The 19,308-nt window shown below is 42.6% G+C and overlaps 2 protein-coding genes across 2 annotated transcripts; one reads left to right on the top strand and one right to left on the bottom strand.

Annotated features, from left to right (window-relative positions):
• Positions 1 to 628: 628 nt before the first annotated feature.
• Positions 629 to 9,492, top strand: ltv1 (LTV1 ribosome biogenesis factor). The gene is made up of 11 exons (XM_084345690.1): positions 629 to 811; positions 1,361 to 1,492; positions 1,680 to 1,880; positions 2,439 to 2,526; positions 3,052 to 3,184; positions 3,585 to 3,813; positions 3,973 to 4,100; positions 4,230 to 4,369; positions 5,580 to 5,632; positions 6,984 to 7,184; positions 8,437 to 9,492. Exons 1-11 carry the CDS (start codon positions 809 to 811, stop codon positions 8,545 to 8,547), a joined length of 1,419 nt encoding a protein of 472 aa, XP_084201816.1. The 5' UTR covers positions 629 to 808; the 3' UTR covers positions 8,548 to 9,492.
• Positions 9,493 to 9,589: 97 nt separating this feature from the next.
• Positions 9,590 to 18,796, bottom strand: LOC311252505 (uncharacterized protein). The gene is made up of 7 exons (XM_084345702.1): positions 18,570 to 18,796; positions 14,972 to 15,089; positions 14,629 to 14,810; positions 14,366 to 14,526; positions 13,982 to 14,147; positions 12,424 to 12,560; positions 9,590 to 11,952 (listed from the first exon to the last, which is right to left on the bottom strand). The coding sequence occupies exons 1-7, from the start codon at positions 18,643 to 18,645 to the stop codon at positions 11,548 to 11,550; spliced, it is 1,245 nt and encodes a 414-aa protein (XP_084201828.1). The 5' UTR covers positions 18,646 to 18,796; the 3' UTR covers positions 9,590 to 11,547.
• Positions 18,797 to 19,308: the final 512 nt, after the last annotated feature.

Raw genomic sequence — 19,308 nt, 5'->3', positions numbered from 1 at the left:
AAGAGAGGGACAACAGGTCAAACAAATAATACATGTGTATTCTGTTAAAACGTATGTATCTGTATAATTGGCCTGTTGTTTTGTGTGCTGTCTTCTCATTTCAGAGGGCCCCATGCCTGCCTTTGCCTTGGGCCCCAAATTTCTTAAATCCGCCACTGCCAGCAACAATCCTTCACATGTTCTGGAGTGTATCGTCTATAATGAGGAGTGAAGACTCTGCTGTCAACCCTGAAGGAAAACAGCATGTTATTGCATTAACAGATAGTCCTGTGAAGCTTCATGGAAAGTTTCAAGTCATTTAATGAACTACATGAAGAGAAAAAGTGGAGATAAACTGCATTAATCTAGATTTTTCCTCTGGTCACCCAGTGCGACACCTTCCAGTCCAGCAGGTGGCGGTGACGCGCCTGTAAACCTCCCGTGCTGCTTGGATTATACCAATGTGGAGGGAATACAACCGCAGTCACAACACCATGAAAAACATTATTAATATATAAACGTGTACCCAATTCAGGTCATTCATGAACCACAAAACACCTTTCGTTGCAAATAATCCCAATCGATCACATGTTATCTCCACATTAAAGCGTTTTAAGCTCGTGGTCAACCCCCCCGCTGTTCTCCGGAGTGGTTCCTTCCAGTAATGGCAGCAGCAGCATGGTGGAGGAGAAACCAACGTGGATCAACAACAACAGCGACACTTTCTGGATTTAAACGCTGATTTGTTTCGACAGCTTCCTGTTGTTTGAGGTTTGAGGATCTTTAGAGTCGACCAGTCGAAGAAAACCGTCCGAGATCCCGTTACAAGATGGTAAGATGACATTTTTAAGAGTAAGCTAACATTGTTAGCTAACAGCGGCTAATGTCACTGCTGTGAGCATCAACAAGCACTGTGCTGCTGGACAATAACGTCTTTTTAACAACGTGTTTCATCATAATAACCTACATAAATAATTTAGATAATGTTGAGGCTAAAAGTAAAATTCTCACTTTGCAGTTCTTGTTCTTGCTGCTCGCTAAATCAGCTGTTTCCTCCTCAACACTGACAACATTTGGTAGAAAATGAAATTCTCTGATTTTGAGTTTGTTGTCTTCAGCACCAGAGCCTCAAATCAGCAGACAAACTGTCATCATACAGATTATTTGACTTGTTTATCCTGCTCATATAAGCTAAAGATGCAAAGTGCTGATATAAAAGGTTCCTCAGGTGAGATTTGTGTTAAAAACACAGGAATCTTTAATTCATAAAAACAACTGTCTGACAAGCTTGACACTTTGGAGGAGGTCAGTGTCAGGATGCTCTTCAGCCTGATGTGTATTCACCATCCCCCCGATTCACTGCTGTGTTTGTCTCTTCCAGCCTCATCGAAAGAAGAAATCGTTCATCGAAAAGAAGAAGGCCGTGACCTTTCACCTCGTCCACAGAAGTCAGAGAGACCCGCTGGCTGCAGATGAGAAAGCCCCACAGCACGTCCTCCTGCCCGCCGCCAAGGTGCACATTCACCGCAGCTCGGCCAAAAACTAGATTAAAACATTTAAAAAGAAGTCCGCAAAAGTCAGAAAAATAAATGTGTTTTCACGTTGCTTTTTCTTTCCTATCATAAAATAAAAATACACAGCGTTACCTGACTTTGGGAACCTTTTGTTTACTGTGACTTTATGATTTTGATCATTCTCAGGTGGAAGTAGAGAAGAGGCGCGAGGAGCAGAGAGAATTTGGCGTTTTCTTCGATGACGACTACGACTACCTGCAGCACCTGAAGGAGGCGTCGGGCGCGACTGAGCTGGTGGCATCCGGCCCCTCACACACTGACAGGCAACACGTTCATCTCCGTGATGAAGATGAGGGGAACGAGGAGGAGGGGGCCACCGTCATGCCCGTGAGTTCACCTTCAGTCATGAAAATCCTGGAATTGTGACTCAACAGATTTCAAATGAAATCTGTTGCCTTTGAAAGTAGGCAAAGGACCAATAAAGATAGTTTTTTGTGTAGATGAAGCCTTCATGTGGCAATTTAAGGATCGCTTTACATTTTCATTTTTCAGGGTGAACAATACAAAGATCTGACGATCTGACCAAGGCTGATAAATCACAGAATACCAAAACATGGAAGACTTTTTCATTTTTTATTTAAGAGGACTTTCTTTATGCACGTCGGCCAGCGTTATCACTAGATGTCAGGCGCATGTGTTCACTCAATTGGTCAACAGAGATGCTGACATTTGTTATGTTATGTTATTTCTTTTATTTGAACAGGGACAGTGCACAATAAAACATTAACCCTGCGTATAACAAGGAGAGATGCATTGCACCGGGTTTTAGCAAGTTGCTATTTTCCACCCGTAGTGCCTGGGCAGAAGTCTGAAGTTCTGAAGTTGTGTACTAAAAGTTCACGCTAAAAAATGTTCTGACGTGTTTCTCGTTTTGTTGATGAACAGGCATCTTCCATCAACCTGCCGTCTTCAGTGTTCGCCTCAGAGTTTGAAGAGGAGGTGGGACTTCTGAACAAAGCTGCTCCAATCTCAGGTAAGAACCTCTTCAGCTGAAAATGACCTTTATCGACCTCTGATGGCGACCAGGAGGAACTGCGACGACACAGATGGATGAAATCTTGTGAAGGAGTACAATGTTTGTTAGATTAAGTGCCTTGGAAAATCTTGCTCTGGATTATTTTTTGATTAATTTAATTGATGATTGTGTGACTGCAGACTGAAGCTGAGTCACTTTCATCAGAATCAGCGAAGATTTTAATCTAAAAGTCTAGTTGAAATTGAAAGTAGTTCCCCAGCAACGTGTTTGAGTGTATAAGTCATAAGAGATCCGATACCTCCGCAGTTAAAACATGTTGAACACAACTTTTACTAATTCTCTCTAATAGTTCTGGATCTCCCTTTATGCCTCAGCTCGACTTCATGTTAAACTGGACGTGTATCCAGTTTCCTGTTTGTTGTCTCCAACATGTAAAGTTTCGTCTTTAAAGTCTGCTCCAGGTTCAGACGTCAGCATCGTGTTTGTGTCGTCTTCCTCACTGTTTTGTGTGTTTTCCTTCAGGACCGCGACTCGACATGGACCCCGACATCGTAGCTGCTCTCGACGAAGACTTCAACTACGACGACCCCGACAACCTCCTGGACGATGACTTCATCCTCAAAGCAAACAGTGCGAAGGGAGCAGTGGACGTAGAGTAAGAAATTATATTTAAATATGTTTTTATTTTGGTGTTTGGTGTCTTGAATTCTTTCACTTGTTGTGTTGATTCAAGTTATTTGACGTCTTTTCTCACCTTTATTTTCTGCTGAAATGATTCATATTTTCTGCGATTCTCAAATATCTTTTACCCTCTTTCTGAATTTGTTCCATTGTCGCTCTTGACTATTTTAATATTGCAGTCCAGCTATTCCCAAAAACAAATCACATCAACACATGATGATTATTTTCTAGATGAATCATTTGGTCTGTAAAATGTCAGAAAATAGTGGCTATTTAGTCACATTCATCCAGCAGTCTGCTGACACAGCAGACACAAGCTGAAGGGAAACGGTTGTAACATTCAGTGACATTAAGCTGTGATTCCCGGTTGACAGAGGTGATGATGAAGATGACGGTGACGAGTGGGAGGACACGGACGAGGAAGGCGACTTCGACTCTGAAGGCGGGTTTTCGGGCGATGAGGACGGGGAGGAGGGCGGCCGCGGTCGAGAGTTCCTGTTCATGGACGAGGAGACGAAGAGTCGATTCACAGAGTACTCGATGACGTCGTCGGTGATGAGGAGGAACGAGCAGCTCACTCTGCTGGACGACCGCTTCGAAAAGGTAAACGGTCTTTTTTTCCAGATATACGCACGTTGATATTTGGTACAATCTGCGGTTAAGTGTTGGAACGTGTTAGACATCAGAATCTCAACTTTTCTTGGAGTATCATGTGAAAAAGTGTCTCAAATCTCATCGTACATAAACTGTGTGTTGTTTCAGTTTTACGAACAGTTCGACGATGATGAGATCGGCGCTCTGGACAACGCAGAGCTGGAAGGATTCATCGAACCGGACAGCGCTCGCCTGGAGGAGATTATCAAAGACTACTTCATACAGAAAGAGAAGGAGTGAGTGATTTTTTTATTTTTCTGCCCTCTTCATCATGTTGGCTGTGATGAATCAACCGGTGGACGATGAATGATGAATGTTGTTTTAAGTGACGCAGCTGAGTAATGTGTGTGCGTCTCATGTTTTAGATATCTGAGGCCTGATGACTTGGGTCCCAAAGAGCTTCCTGTCCTGAAGGAGGAGGAGGAAGACGAGGAGGAGAAAGAAGAGATGGAAACTGTTGTTATAGCAGCTCCAGAAGAGAAGTGGGACTGTGAAACCATCATCAGTGAGTTTAATCTCCACTCTCAGTAGTTTCACTTTGAAGCAAAGTTGCTTATGCATCAGCTGGACATCATCATTTTCCCCTCGGGATAATAAAGTATTTCTGATTCTGATACAGTCGAGACATTCAGCAAATATCCTCCTTTAATATCCTTTTGACAGTTTTCAACCTGAGTGTCGCACATCTGTTCTTCACATTTGTCCGTGGAAACTTCTCTTCCTCATTGAAAACAACATGTAAAAACCATCAGGGAGCGTTTCTTCTGTTCTTCCAGTTGTTTTAAAGTCAACTCTGTCCAGACATTTTCTGGCATGTGTATTTATTAGTAATGGGCTGGGTGTGTCACCATTCTCGTGGTGCTTTTTCTGCAGTGTAAATATTGAATCTGTGCTAGTTTTGTGACCCCAGAACAGTCAATGAAAAGTTTGTTGGGTTTATTGAAGGTTGTGACTCTTAACTCATTTTTCATATATCATATTTGAACTTTTATCGTCCAGAGTGAGCCACAGGTCGGGTCTCAGTATCGACAGAGGAGGTGAACTTTGCTCGACTCGACTCCCTGTTGGCTGAGACTGTAGAGTTTCATTGGGAGCCAAAGGTTAACACCCAACCTTCCATATCAGCAGTAGAGTAGATCTGGTTACTGTTTGACTTGAGTAAAATCGTCTTGTAGACTCTTTTCTGATCAGTTCAACAACTGCTTTTGTTTTGGGGCAAAGACGGGAGGAAGTCGCTCTCGTGTAAAAACAAACAAAACAACAAATGGCACTAAAACTGTTACACTGATAAAAATGCATCTAAATTTACTAAACGAAGAGAAAGTAACGTCAGGTCAGTGTTATAAACAATATGTGATGCACAACCTCTGACAACAAAACAGCTGCTTCACTGGCTTTCAAAATAAAAGAGAAATGTCCCAAACTACAGCCCACACAGTGATGTCATGAGAAGAAACAGTGACGTGAGTCGTCGTGAAAGAAATCGCCAAATTTTAATGTGGAGAAGTCGCTGTGACGCGATCGGTTTTCCTTATGTTGTCCCATCCCCACTCACAACGCAATAATACAACATTTACATCCCGATCAGCCACAACGTTTGAACTACCTGCTGAATATTGTGCACGACTCTAAATACATTAGTTTTCTGACACTGACTGTATTCTGTACATGTTGTTTCTGTATGTTTTAGTTTGACTGTCTCTCATCTTCTCCAGGCACATATTCCAACATCTATAACAGACCCAAAGTCATTGAAGACCCACCAAAGGTATGAAAACACGTTGTCTTTGTTTTACCTGCTGTTAGAAATGATGTGGAATAAGATACACACACTAAAAGCCAGAGGTGAGAAGTAATGAAGTACAAATACTTCAGTAGATTTTTCTGAATTTCCCTCTCTACATCTGAACTTTCTCCTCCTCACATTTCCAAAACATTCACAACATCCAACATGGATTATTTTTATTTGGCGTCATCGCACGCCGCCTTCCCAACATCACAAGACTGATTTCAACCTGTCAGTAAGTTACTATCAAGACGAAACAAAGACGTAAAAGACGTGAACAGACAGAGAGGGAGGCTGAATGGGGAGAAAAGGCGTGTTAGTGTCTCGTATCTGCAGAGAGTTTCTTATTTTCTCTCTTTGTTGCTGCTCGGGACGCTTTACCAACCCAACATGTGGCTGTTTGACGTCCTGGGAATGAGACTCAACAATCAACTATCTTTGTGGTGCGTTCAGGAACAGCTGGGACAAATCCTACTGACTCTACCTTTAACTTTAATAGTCTTTGAATTATATTAATATGACGTGAGCTTCAGTTAGCTTTGACCACAAATGTCCTTCAGAGGGAGACTTTTTACTCTGATACTCTGAGTACATGTCAGAGCCTGTACTCTATTACTTTTACTGGAGTAAAGGAGTTGAACCAGTACTTCTATAGTAGTAAGTATCTGAACTTCTACTGGAGGAAACAATGTGTGGACTGTTGCCACCTCTGCTAAAAATACAAAACAGTTCCTGTCTTGCCACTTCCTGTTGGACAGGTATGTGACCAGGTGGTGGCTCGTGTCACATCAACACATCTGACTCTGCTGAGGATGTAAAGCTGCAGCGGAAACTGTCATGGCAACAAACAAACACAAGTCTGCAGAGTGAAGATATTTTCTACAAGAAGCAACAGAAATCTGCACGATAACCTATAAAATACTAATATTTCAGACTGCACACGTATCTTCATATGTTGACAGCGAAATGTCTTCATACTTTTTCCTATTTATTTCAAACATTTACTGTTTGTTCTCAGCACAGAGTCAGCAGAACAGGAAGTTGAAAGATTTAAAGGCTGCTGATGAGCCGAGAAGTTCTGGAAAGTCGAGTTGTCGAACACAATCGAGGCGGAGTGAGAATGTGACGGAGCCGGAGTTCACAACTCTGACTCACTTAAAGTCGGGATGCAAACTATCAGATCCTGTTTTATTCATGTTTCACAGCGTGTCCCAACTCTTTAAACAACACTGTCCTCAAGATACATTAATAACTGAATCCTGCCACTGTGAGCGCCTTGACTAAAGAGTTGGATCGATTATTATTATTATTATTATTATTATTTCATCCTCAGACAAAGCAGATCCGTGTGTCTGTTAAGACGGGCATCCCTCTGGACGTCCTTCCCTCCAGAGGCCCGACCGCCAAGCAGGCGGAGCGCATGACGAGGATCAACGACTTGGACCTGCCTCGTGTTTCCACGCAGCCCCGCAACAAGGAGGAGAGCGCGGAGGAGAGGAGAGCCAGGAAACTGGCCATCAAGGAAGAACGCAAGGTGAGAAACAGAGAGAGACGGAGATGTCAGGGCAACTCTTACTGCCCATCAAGTGTTTCTATTCTTAAGGATTTCTCTGAGACATAAGTATTCATGACAGGAAGGGGCGGGGCTTAAAAACAAAGAAACATCCTGAAGTCATTGCACAACAACTCACCTGTGACCTCCCAGTTCATGTCAGGGACGAGTTCAGGGAAGTTTGAGATTGAGAAATAACGTCTAAGGAATTAATATTTTGTCAGCAGGAAACGAGCTGAAACCTGTAAATGTCCTGCACCCGCTGAAACACGGGCTCAGCAGATAAATCACAAAGAAAGCCACTGAGAAAAACACTGAATGTAACTTTACTGCCAGGTAGAAAAGATCCTTCTTGGTAAAATCTAGTTAGATTATGTTAAGTGTGTTTTTCAGCTCTGGAGCTGCTTTAATAACTTTTTAAATAAACATCTTTAATCTAATCTTTGTTTTTTTGGATGTTGGGGACAAATTTCAACCCAATCCAGTGAAAAATAAAACGTTGGTGAAGCTTCAAATACACAAACAAATAATCTTTAAAATTATTAAATGTATCTCTGAGGTCCAACTTGTAGAAATGTAGAACTAAGAAAGTATGTGGATTTTGTGAGGTCTCATGAATTCAGCAGAAGTTTTTACATTATATTTTCATGACCTGAAAAGTGAACATCCACAAACAATCCTGTCGTCACATCTTGATTGAAAGTAATCTGCTTTTTTCTAACTGAACCTCACACTGAGAGAAACAAACACAGAAACGTCTGCAGCTAAATGATGACAAACTTCTCTAACTGTGGGAGAAAATACCAACTTCATGTAGGATCCTGTTACTCACATTGAGAAGCTGGTCGGAAAATTCACTTTTAAGAGCCTTTAATTGTCATTCTGGTGATATTCAACCTTTGTTTTTTATTTTAGTTTGCTTGTTGGTTTGTCAGCAGGATTACACAAAAACTGCTGAATGGATTTCCACACAATTGTTGTTTTTTCTCGATCGGATGTTTTATGCCAGTGATTTGTTTGAGGTGCCAGTTAGAAAAGATCATTGTGTGTTTACTTTGCAAAAACCACAACCCGGATTCAAACGAAAGAAATCAGTACTGCAATTAATCTGAAATCTGAGAAGGGTGTGGGCTTGACAAACAAAACGGACCATGGAGGAAAGGGTGTCTACAAATCATCAAGACATGAAAAAAAGTATTTGTAAAGTATGTTAAATTCTGCCTTGTTTGAACAGGAGAGGAGAGTGGAGAAGAAAGCCAACAAGGTGGCGTTCAAAGAAGAAAAGGTCCGACAGGAGAAGCAGATGTTGAGCCTGAGAACGAACATTCAAGGCCTGAAGCTTTAGCAGCCGCCCGGCGCCCGCACAGACTTTATACCTGCTGGTGACGTCGTCCGTGGACACGCTGCTCTTCACTTCAGTGGAGCTGACAGGACGGTGAACAAACCCCAAACAAACCCCAAACAAGAGGACTGACGGGCGCTCAAACCATCCTGAGACTCGACTTTAAATACAAGGAGCAGAAGTGAACTTTATCCACAGCAGAGATCATCATCGTCTTCTAACAGCTGGACAACTGAAGGCAGCAGCCACGATGTTTTCATAGCACAGAGTGTGAAAAACACTGTTCTCTGATCAGATCCTGGTTTCAAATCTCAAGTTTGGGCAATTTAGGACTGTTTATCTTGTTTTTCTGCTCAAAACACATTTAAAAAGGAGAAAGTTTGACATTTTTGGGAAATGCGCTTGTTCACTTTCCTGCCCAGATGAGAACAGATCTGCCGACCATGTCGACAATCTTCAGTTTCAATGATCAAAATCAGAAGCAGAACAGCACAGGTAGCTTAGCGTTGGCCTGCAGCTCCACACCCAGATAATCATCTTGTGTGACGATCAGCCGACTGAGACCAGGGGAAAGTCCTGACAGTGTTGGAGATGATGACAGATGATAACAACCATTTTTGGTGTTTTCATGTGTTGGACTGTTTCTCGGCTCTTAGAGAAACAGTTCAGCATTTAACCCCCCGTGAAATATGTCATTTATAAAGTTCATCTTCATCTGTCAGAAAGCAAATAAGCACATTTCCCAACATGAAAATAATTGTTCACAATGACTAAAGGAAATCATTTGGACTCCACGTGAAGTTATCAAAAAAAAAAAACCCTGTCACAATGAGGATCTGTATCTAAAACCTCCAGATGTACCCAGCGACAGACACGTTTCTTATATTTGGATAAAATGAAATAAAATATAAATATTCATGTGTGTTTAATTAAAACAACTCAAATGCAGTTCCTGTGAGATTTCTTTGAACTGAACTTTCCTACAGGTCAGCTGATAATCATCATCAGACTGGTTTTTATCTGAGCATCAGACTGACTCCCGGAAACTTTTGGCAGAGCAACATCTGCTCGTCTCATGCAAACAAGCAGCAGCTGTATTTCTGTTGGATAGTTCACATCTCGTACATCAGAAGAACATTCTGACTGTGTGTGTTGTCAGTGTGGTTCAGAAATGTGACATCACATCACTCAGTTTGGCTTAGATCAGTTTTTATTGCAGTCGTATTAGCAGACACATAAAAGTATCAGACGTGCCACGACAAGAGGTCAAACAAACTTAGAGCATTAAAAACACGTGAAACCTGAAGTAATGTAAACAAACCACATATTCTCGACACGCACAAAAGAAAAAACACTCCCACGCGTCGCCTGCGGAGCCGGTTCAGCAGGTCGCTCAGCAGCACGTCCCTGAGTGACAACAGCAGTTGTGTGGTGGCACTGACGAGGCGTGGCACGATCAAAAGTCTAACGATTGAAAGTTTTATGACGCCTGTAATTATCTGCTGTCAGGTGGAAAGTCCAGATTGTACGAGCTGCTCAGTAAAAATAAAACCCTGAAGGATGTCAGCGCAACCAGGACAAGTCTACAGGATCAGTTCACATGATTGTGTTTACTTCATTAGTCCAAGTTTGAAGATATCAGCTCTGCAGCAGAAAGAGACATTTACATTTAAAGGTTGGGCTGCATCTTTTTGCATATGTTTCCTCTGTTGGCTCGGACAGTCCACAGACCACCAGTCCTCACTGCAACGACTTCCTGCCAAAGACGTCGTCCCTTCTGAAAACTGGAGACTGTTCTGTGGATTTTTATAAAGCAGCTGCAAGAAACGTAAATTATCCTCAAAACTCATAATAATAAAATGTTGTGACTAATCCGACAACTTGATAACAGGCACGGCTGTTTAGAAACAGCAGATCTTCTCACAGATGATCTCGTTTCTTTATGCAGGTCATATCGAGGCGTCGGTGTTACATAGAGACGGATTCATAACGAGTTAAAAGTTCCTTATGGCACAACCAAAATCTACAAACCATCTACAGGACATGATGCCACTTGATGCAAGTGAGAAAATGCCCTTTTTTCCCCTGTGAACTGTCCCTTTAAAGAATAATAAAGATTAAGATTAAAACATGGCACGGTGGACTTTCCTTCACATACAAAACAGACGTGGCCCAAAACACAGAGTGCTTCTACAGTTCGTGGTTTGTTGTCACTTCCTTAAGATAAAACTCTCCCTGTTGTGTTTGAAGCTGCCGTTCTTAGTTCGTTAAATTACAGAAAAAACAAATAATCATTAAAAAATATATATTTCCATTGTTTTTTCCCCTTGTATTATATTAACATGCCTGAAAACAATGTGATACCTGACAGAGTCGTATTATTACCAGGCGGTAAAATGTGTGGAGCGCGGTCTTTTCCGCACAAGATATCTATACGCCTATAAACAGTACATACGTACAAACAGCAGCTCATCGACTCATCCGATAATCATCAAGTGGTTGTGAAACATAAACAATAAGATGAAGTAAGGTCAGAGATCCAGCTGGGAACATCTGTAACCAGACAGAAAACAGCTGACGCTGACTTCAAGATCACAGAGTCCACACGGCAGCGTTTCCTACGTCGTCTCCTCTAAGAAATGTTAAATACGAGAGTAAACGTGGCTGAGATTTCATATTATTGGACATTCACACGTCGTTCAGTGCAGACGATGCACGCCGACGTCTTAAATCCTCTTTCTGTCACAGTTCTTTGGCTTTTTCCCGCCTCTCACTCTCCGATTTGTCTTTACCTCCAAAAACTGCCCACTGGCGTCAATCAACATGTCTTCTTGCGCTCTTTGCAAGGTGTTGTGGGTAAACATCAGTGCACTTCTCTTCCGAGTCTCTTGAGCAGGAGTGTGTTGGTTTACTTGCATTTTATTGTGCACGATCCGTCACGAGGTGTAGTCGAAGCATCGTTAACTGATCTTTAATCCCAAACGAAGCCCTCAGACTGACGTTCTACCTCCCGAGGTACGCTGTGACCATCTCTCCATCACCCATGTCCACTTGCATGTCGTCCACTTGCAGATGTTGTGGCCGGTCATAGATTTGCACCAACTCCCTCTCCTCCTCCTCCTCCTCTTGCGCCTCGTCCGACCGCAACGAAACGCACTCTGTTCTCACCGAGCTGCCTGCAGAGTCGTCGTCTGTCCGGTATCCCTCCAACATCAGCCTCGCGGCCTCGAGCTGCTGGTTGCTGCTCGCTGAAAATCCTCCTTCCGCGTCAGAGCAGAAGCCTCGGCCCTGGGGGTTCTCGGTAAATTCGCCCTCCTCCATCAAGCGGTTTCCAGTCAGTGTGACAGCAACCACGTCGGTGACGGACACTCTGGCGTACCTCAGGTCTCGTTCCTGGTGTTCGATGATCTGTGACCAGAAGACAGACGGGAGGTTTTAAACAGAGCAGCTCGGGCTGAGTGACAGCCTGAAAATAATACTGCAATATTTTAAAGCTGTATCGTGCGGAGAAGTTATTACGGTATATATATTTTTTCCTCGTATCCATTTTTTGATGTATTTCTATATTTATGTTGGATCACTGTCGACTGATTTAGTGTTTTTCGTAGATATCTGGAGGGGAAGGCTCGTCTTGACACATCTGCTATTTCTTAATCATCTGATTTGATCTGATCTTGTGTTTGTGCAAATAAAAAATTGTAGGATGACTGAACGCAATGAGGTTTTTGATCAATAATCATCAGTAATGTGTTTGAATGTGGAGTCGAAGCAATACAAAAATAACAAAAACATGATTTTCACCAGGTGCAGGGATGCAGAAGGAGATTATTATTATTACTAGGAGATTATAACATATATAATTAATTATGGGAATAGTACCAGGGGGTCGGGCAGACACTCGTTCTTCACGGTCTCCATCGTCCAGGCCTCCGTTTTACAGATGCAAATTATTATCGAGACGATGACGAGGGTGAAGAGGGACCCCACCACAGCCAGCGACACGAACAGATAGTCCTCTGCAATCAAGACAAAAGGTTTTAGTTTCATTGTTTTAAAGACGACCGTCACAGTCTTTCAAGTCCGGTGATCACGTGTACAGTTGAGTCCATTTATGGTTCCTGTAGACCAAAAAGAAACTGATGGGAGATATTAAAGGAGCAGTCTGTAGTTTTGGGGAAGACATTTTTAATCAGAAGATGAAGATCTTTACTTTCCTTTTTCTGCCCAAACAAACTAAATAATCAAACCCTCTTTGTGTCCATGACTGAATAAACTGAATACGCACACTGACCTTACAGGACAACACAGTTTTACCTTGTTTATATGTGGCGGACCCTGCCACCTTTCAAGCTTCAAACAGTGTTCTGGGACCTTATTTTCCTCTGAGAGCAGCTTGTTTATTCACATATTTTTACAATACATATTTCTGAGTTTGTATTATTACCTCGTTAATGTTGTGAATATTTAAATTCAGGAGAAGTGACTCCAATACTTTCTAAGTCAGGACAGAAAGTAATCGTTCACATATGAGCTGTGTTTACTGACAACAGGTTAACGAAGCGTTCCTGAGCCCGTGTAGTAAAATCCTTTCTACAATCACAAAGACGTGAACCTCGCCCCGTCATCGCTCGTGAACGGCCGATCCTTTCCAGGACGCTTTGATGAGACACACAATTAGAGACGAGCTGATGAACACAGTGGAGCTTTCAGCAGCTACGCTGGTTATTCATTCACTGAGTTATTTCCCTCCACGCCCTGATTTTCCCACTGAGCTCTCTGAATGCCAAACAACTTCCTGTTGACGTCTACTCAGGTACTGTGCTAGAGTGCAACTTCAACTGGAGTCAACCTTTATACTTGATTATTCCTGTTGTATGCACCTTCACACTGCAGCAGTCCTTGTTTGACTTGCTATTTTTCTTTGTTGGGGCTAATTACAGGGGATTCAGATCACCTGTGCACAGGTGAGGAGACTGACTCCTGGTTGAGGAGTGGAAGCAGCTTGGGCCACTACTTTTTACTCCACTACATTTATCTGACAACTTTAGTTACTAGTTACTCTTCAAATTAAGTTTTTTCCTCCCGTCTGTCCTGTAAAACTATGAACACCAAGTTATTAGTTGGTTCCCGCTCTTTACTCGTTTGTTTCTTGAGTCAGTTCAGTCTTTTTTTTGTGGGTTTAGTTTTAAGATAAGATTCAGTCTTGTTCTGTTGTGTTCACTTCAGATTATTTGGCATAACGTCTCGTCCTCGCACACATTTCTAAGGATCTTTTTTTTTGAGTATGGAGCAGAAAATGAATCTTCAGCTCTTTGTTCGTCGTGTTGTTCATTCTGGTATTTTTCATACTTGATAACTCAAGTGTTCCCCTCGTGTTCACGTCAAACACACATGGTAAAACAAAGATGTACAAACACACGAGTCTCTGGAAACTCACCAGCGTCGACACAGACGCGCTCTGCCTTTCTGAATGAAATTTGGCCGACTTCAATCGAATCAAACAGCAGTCCGTCCAGCGTGACACACTTCTCCACACCGTCAGGAAATGAGATATCGAGTTTGCAGATATGCTCCGTCACCGTGCAAACTTTCTCAAAATCTTTCTGAAAGTCAGAACACACACAAGTACTGACAACATTGCTTTTTTCTAGCAAGCAATCATATCAAGACATATCTGATCTATGTTCAGCATCATTAAACAGTCAACAGTGGTTGATGACTGTCCCAGTAAGACCTGTAGTTACAACTTTCCAAACGTATTGTTTTGATTCACTTCGGTCTACAGGCACACGTCATCTCCTCAGTGACATCATTAACCAACCTGTGATGAGGTGTTTGACGCATTTATGGAGGCCTTGAAGTTAAAACCAGCAGACGACCTGGCGACCTCCAGTTGTCTGTAGAAGTGGAGCGGATTTTCGAAACTCACTGTGGCTTCTGAATCCCTCATTTTCAGATTCACAGGAGGGAAATCTAACGCACCTGCGAGGAGAAATGTAAGTTTTATGTTCTTTACAAGAGAAACTTGAGGTTATTTCTATATACAACCCAAACATCAACACTTTTTACATGTATATTACTTACATGTTATATCAGTCGGCTTCTCAGTGTTAAAGCTGAACGTTTTAGATTGTACTGGTTCAGACTGGCTGCTTCCCTGTACAGCTGTTACCGTGACACAAAAGTTGTCCATGTAGCTCGCTTCAGACGCCCAGATGTAGCTGGTCAGATCGTACTGATGGTCTGTGGTGTTTCTCACATAAGTCCTTAAATATGAGCGACAAAACAGCAGATCAATCTCATGTTACCACATGATCAGCAGCATAAAACAACACAGACACAGAAACATCCACACACTTTATACATGCAGAGAAGCTGCTAATTTTACTGGGTAGTGTTACTGGGATCAATTGTTGTTGGTTCTTACGTAGCAGCACATCCGATGTCGACCCTGAAGGTGGTTGGCGGCTGCTGTTTGCTGTACTCCCAGCTGGCTGTGACGTTCAGATTTTTGCAGCTCACGTTCAGGTTTGTTGGAGGCCGAACTACGAGCAAGACAAGAAGAAAGACCCATAAATATACAAACAACCGCACGACAGTTCATCACAAACCAGAACAGACATTTGGTTCAGTGTTAAACGTACACAAGTAAATATTCTGGGGTGATTTTTGCACTTTAATACGGACGCTAAAGAAATTAATAGAAACGAGAGAAATGAACCACAGCAGTTTTTTAGCTATCCTCATTGATACGTATGGGGTGGACAAAATAATAGAAACATCCGCCAGCCTCTGAGAGGCTCATGCTGAATCGCACGTCTCTAAAACTTTATAACCGTCACAAACAGATTCATGCAGAGCTGTTTAGTTGATTAGATTTAGTTCCTGACAACTGTGTGTGTGTGTGTGTGTGTGTGTGTGTGTGTGTGTGTGTGTGTGTGTGTGTGTGTGTGTGTGTGTGTCTGATCTCTGTATCAGGTGTTGACTGCAATGACTTCATGGCCTGTTTAGTGCTCTGTAATGATTGGTCAAAGTCTACACCCACTGACGTCCAGTCGAGAAATCAAGTCGAAGGGAAAAACTCATCAGTGAAATCACTGACTCAGGTTTTACAGCACATCCAGTCATGTTTAACAGTTTGTCAATTTTTGAGGAAAAATCAATTCAAGTCGCGTCTTCTTCCTGTCAGACAAAACATCACATGTGCCTTTGTAAGCTTGAACCGATTCCACCAATAACATCACGCCATCCACCGATCAATCAATCGTCAACTTCAACTCAGATTTCACGTCAGAGAGACGCAGCTGAAGTGAATTATTTCACTGGTTACTGCACCAAAACACACATGTATGACTTTATTCACTGAGTTCAGTGAAACTGATCATATTTTGTGGAGTTTCCTGATGAACAGGTGACTTGACTTGTTGCGGCAGTAACCGCTAACAGTGGCTAACTGCACCGGGCTCAGGTGAACTGTTGACAACAGGGAATCCAGTAACGAGGTGGTTTACGGAGTTAGATCAACTGAAATGTAATGGTGGGTCATGGGCCGAAAGCAAACAGCTTTCATATGATACAAAACTAAAACTCTACGACTCCAAGTTTGTTTCTGGACTAAACCAAACTACAGGAGTCAAACAGCGTTATTTCCATGATTTGTTTGTTTCTTGGGCTTTCAGTCAACCTGACGCTCATCAGCTGGTATTTTTACTGAACATAATGAAATACTTCATACTTCCAGCAACACAAACTCTTAAAGGAGAGCCGTCTCTCTGTGTGAGCAGTTATGATTCACTTGTCACATGTTCTTATCTGGATTAAATGATCAGTTTGATCAGAAACAAAACAGGCCAATTGAGACCACATCCTCTACACACACACACACACACACACACACACACACACACACACACACACACACACACCTCAACCTTTGCTTTGCCATGTGGAGGAGCAGCGACGTCACAGTGTTTCAGGTGGAAGTTGGGAAACTCTCCATTATGAAATTATCTGGAAACGTGTGAGTCATGGTGCAACACGGCCGGCTGGAAGTGCTCAGGGAAGAAAAACTACTCTCTACTCTGGGAAACAAGAAGTGAGACGGCGGCTCTCGGCCAGGAGACGAGCGCTGGTACAGGAAGTGTTGCCATATTTAGACTTTTCCAACATGTAGTCACATCTCCTCAGAAACCACGTTGCACTCGCATCTGCCCAGAAAGAGGCAGGACATCCAGTAACTCTCCACATCATTTAGAAATTATGAATGTAAGAGGAACCGACTGCTCTCTGAGGGATCACATGATCTAAACACACAGTACGTCTGGTTGATTAGTGAGCTGATCATAAAACGGTGATAAATCCACTGCATGCTCCAAACAACCAGTCGTGACTGACAGATGAACGTTTAACACAAATATTTGTATCATGTTTGTATCACATTATCAGTCAAATGTCAAGAAACTTGTTCTTTAGGTGGCTTGTTTCTTTCAAACCTTAAAGGAAAACGTCACCCAAAAATAAAAAGTCAGTAATTATCTCCTCCACCATGCTGATGGAAAGTCGGGGCCACTTTTTAAGTTGTATTGAAAAGACGATATTTAAACCCTCGATACGGTCAAGCTGAGACGCAACAGGCTGTGCGCTAACACTTTTACCTTTGCAGCCAGGAGCTTTAAAGGTGCAGTATGTAAGACTTTGAGTTGAAAATACTGAAATATTCACAGAAATTGTCGACACATAGTGAAGAAATAGATGTTTTGACATCTTTGTATTGTGTTGCAGAGATATCTACTGAAGTTAGCGTGCTAACGAGCTAGCCCCGACCCGTGCAACACTCCCCTGGTGCTCCAAGCTCCCCGGTCTGGATTTGCTAGCCGCACGGCTACCTGGAGCTAACTAGCCAAGCTACAGTGAAGTCCCCAGGAAGAGCGCCAGGCTTCCGTAGTGGTCAAGCTGTGTAATTACAACGTCCCATGATGCACTGCCGCCCAAAAAGACGTTTCCCCATGAGCCAACATTGTGAAAGAAGCGTCACGACCCCCGAGACACGACCCGCTTACTGTCAGAATTTTAGCCATTCAGTCCGATAATATTTGGAAAGTCTAAACCGGAAGTTAGCCGGCTCGGTGGGCGGAAGTCTCTAGTGCACTGTGCGCACGCTCTGTGGGCCGCACAACATACCCGCCATTTTGGCTTCATGCGCAACTGAGCAGCTTTTCAAAGGAATGAACGCGGCTCCGTCTCCAACACGGTGTCCAGGTTTTAACGTGACGTCCTTAGCAACAGTTAGCAACAGTTAGCAACAGTTAGCCTGGTGGTAAGAAGAGCAGAAGCCACGCCCCTTCCGGTTTCCCTCACGTGACATTTCAGAAAAACTTTGTCAAACTTTTTTTTTATCCTGTTTGAGTTGTGTCATGAATCACACACATGATGTTTGTCAGTTTAAAGATGTTTCAGGTCAGTAAAGTGTCAGTTTGATTAAATTTAATTAAAGTAAAACCTCATGTAGTTTTGCGTTAAAGCCTCAGTGAACTGGGCTCAGAGAAGCTCGTAAACAAGATGAACGTCGCAATAAATCTGCTCATATTGACAACTGCGGTTCTGGTTCAGTTCTGTGAGCTGCTGATAAACAGGAGCAGCTCTACAATGTTTTCCAAAATAAAGTCCCCTGGGGGCAAACCCAAAATAATGTGTATTATATTTAGTGTAACAGAAGATTAAGATCGACAACTATCCCTCAATCGTCACAAGTTAACGAGAGGCCAGAGTCACATCTTATCTGATCACAGTAAATCACCTGGGTCAGGTAACACAGCGGTTGTCAGGGGAGAGCAACAAGTGTTATTATCATCCACCTCTGCCTTTCTTCACAAACAACATGTCAGCAGCTTCTTTAAGATGACGACAACAATCTTTTACATTATAACCTGCTTCTAATGCTCCTGTTCCAGTTACACATCTTTAATAATTCAGTCTGTAGATCATCAATATGCAGCTTACTGTGTTAAATACCTGAGCCGACTCACCAATCACAGCAGAGGCTCCACTTATCCCGAGAAGAAGAAGAAGAAGAAGGGCCCTGAACGCACCGTCCAGCAGCATGGTTCCGGCCCTCGAACCGTCCAACACCCGAACAACTACCAGATAAACCGAGTGAGAGCCCAACGAGCCTTCATCAGACAATGTGGAGTCACTCAGCTCTGCTCCTCCAGAGGCTGCAGCTCCTGAGACACTTCCACAGAAATCACGTCTGTGGGAGATGATTCACATCCTACAGTGTGTGTGTGTGTGTGTGTGTGTGTGAGAGAGAGAGAGAGACCAATCACTAGACTTAACCTGGAAAACACCTTGATGACGTCAATGGCGAGAGACCGCTCACTTACTTTTCTTTTCAGAATAAAGGTTCTGGATTTTTCAGAGGGGAAAAACACGAGACATGAGACATGAGACGTGGATCAATGAACCAGATTCATCACAGGAGGAACATGTTGAGAAATACATGAATACAAATACACTCAGAAAAGACTCAAGAAAAACAATAAATACATGTAATATTTCACCAAGACTGAAGCTTCATTTGAACACCTGAGACCTGAGTTCATAAAAATCTAAATCTACTCGTGTAAAAGTCTTAAAGTGTCTGAGATCAAGTATCAAAAGTCCAAGTAAAAGTAGGTTATACGTATATTTACATGTCATGTTTACATGAATCTGAACCTTTGATAAGATGAATGAGGTCAGAATAAGGACGCGACCTTCTGACTA

Source organism: Pagrus pagrus, assembly GCF_965226575.1.
Source record: "Pagrus pagrus genome assembly, chromosome: 2".
NCBI classification, from domain to species: Eukaryota; Metazoa; Chordata; class Actinopteri; order Spariformes; family Sparidae; genus Pagrus; species Pagrus pagrus.
The sequence above is the reverse complement of the archived record's forward strand: the minus strand, read 5'-3'. Positions and strand labels throughout refer to the sequence as shown.

Excerpts from the sequence above, each read along its gene's own strand:
- ltv1 (XM_084345690.1), top strand. Across the intron at positions 2,527-3,051 it reads CAAAGCTGCTCCAATCTCAG|GACCGCGACTCGACATGGAC; the intron begins GTAAGAACCTCT and ends GTTTTCCTTCAG. Across the intron at positions 4,370-5,579 it reads GGACTGTGAAACCATCATCA|GCACATATTCCAACATCTAT; the intron begins GTGAGTTTAATC and ends CATCTTCTCCAG.
- LOC311252505 (XM_084345702.1), bottom strand. The coding sequence starts at position 18,645 with ATGCTGCTGGACGGTGCGTTCAGGGCCCTTCTTCTTCTTCTTCTTCTC. Across the intron at positions 15,090-18,569 it reads TGGAGCCTCTGCTGTGATTG|TTCGGCCTCCAACAAACCTG; the intron begins GTGAGTCGGCTC and ends TCTTGCTCGTAG. Across the intron at positions 11,953-12,423 it reads AGTGTCTGCCCGACCCCCTG|ATCATCGAACACCAGGAACG; the intron begins GTACTATTCCCA and ends TTCTGGTCACAG.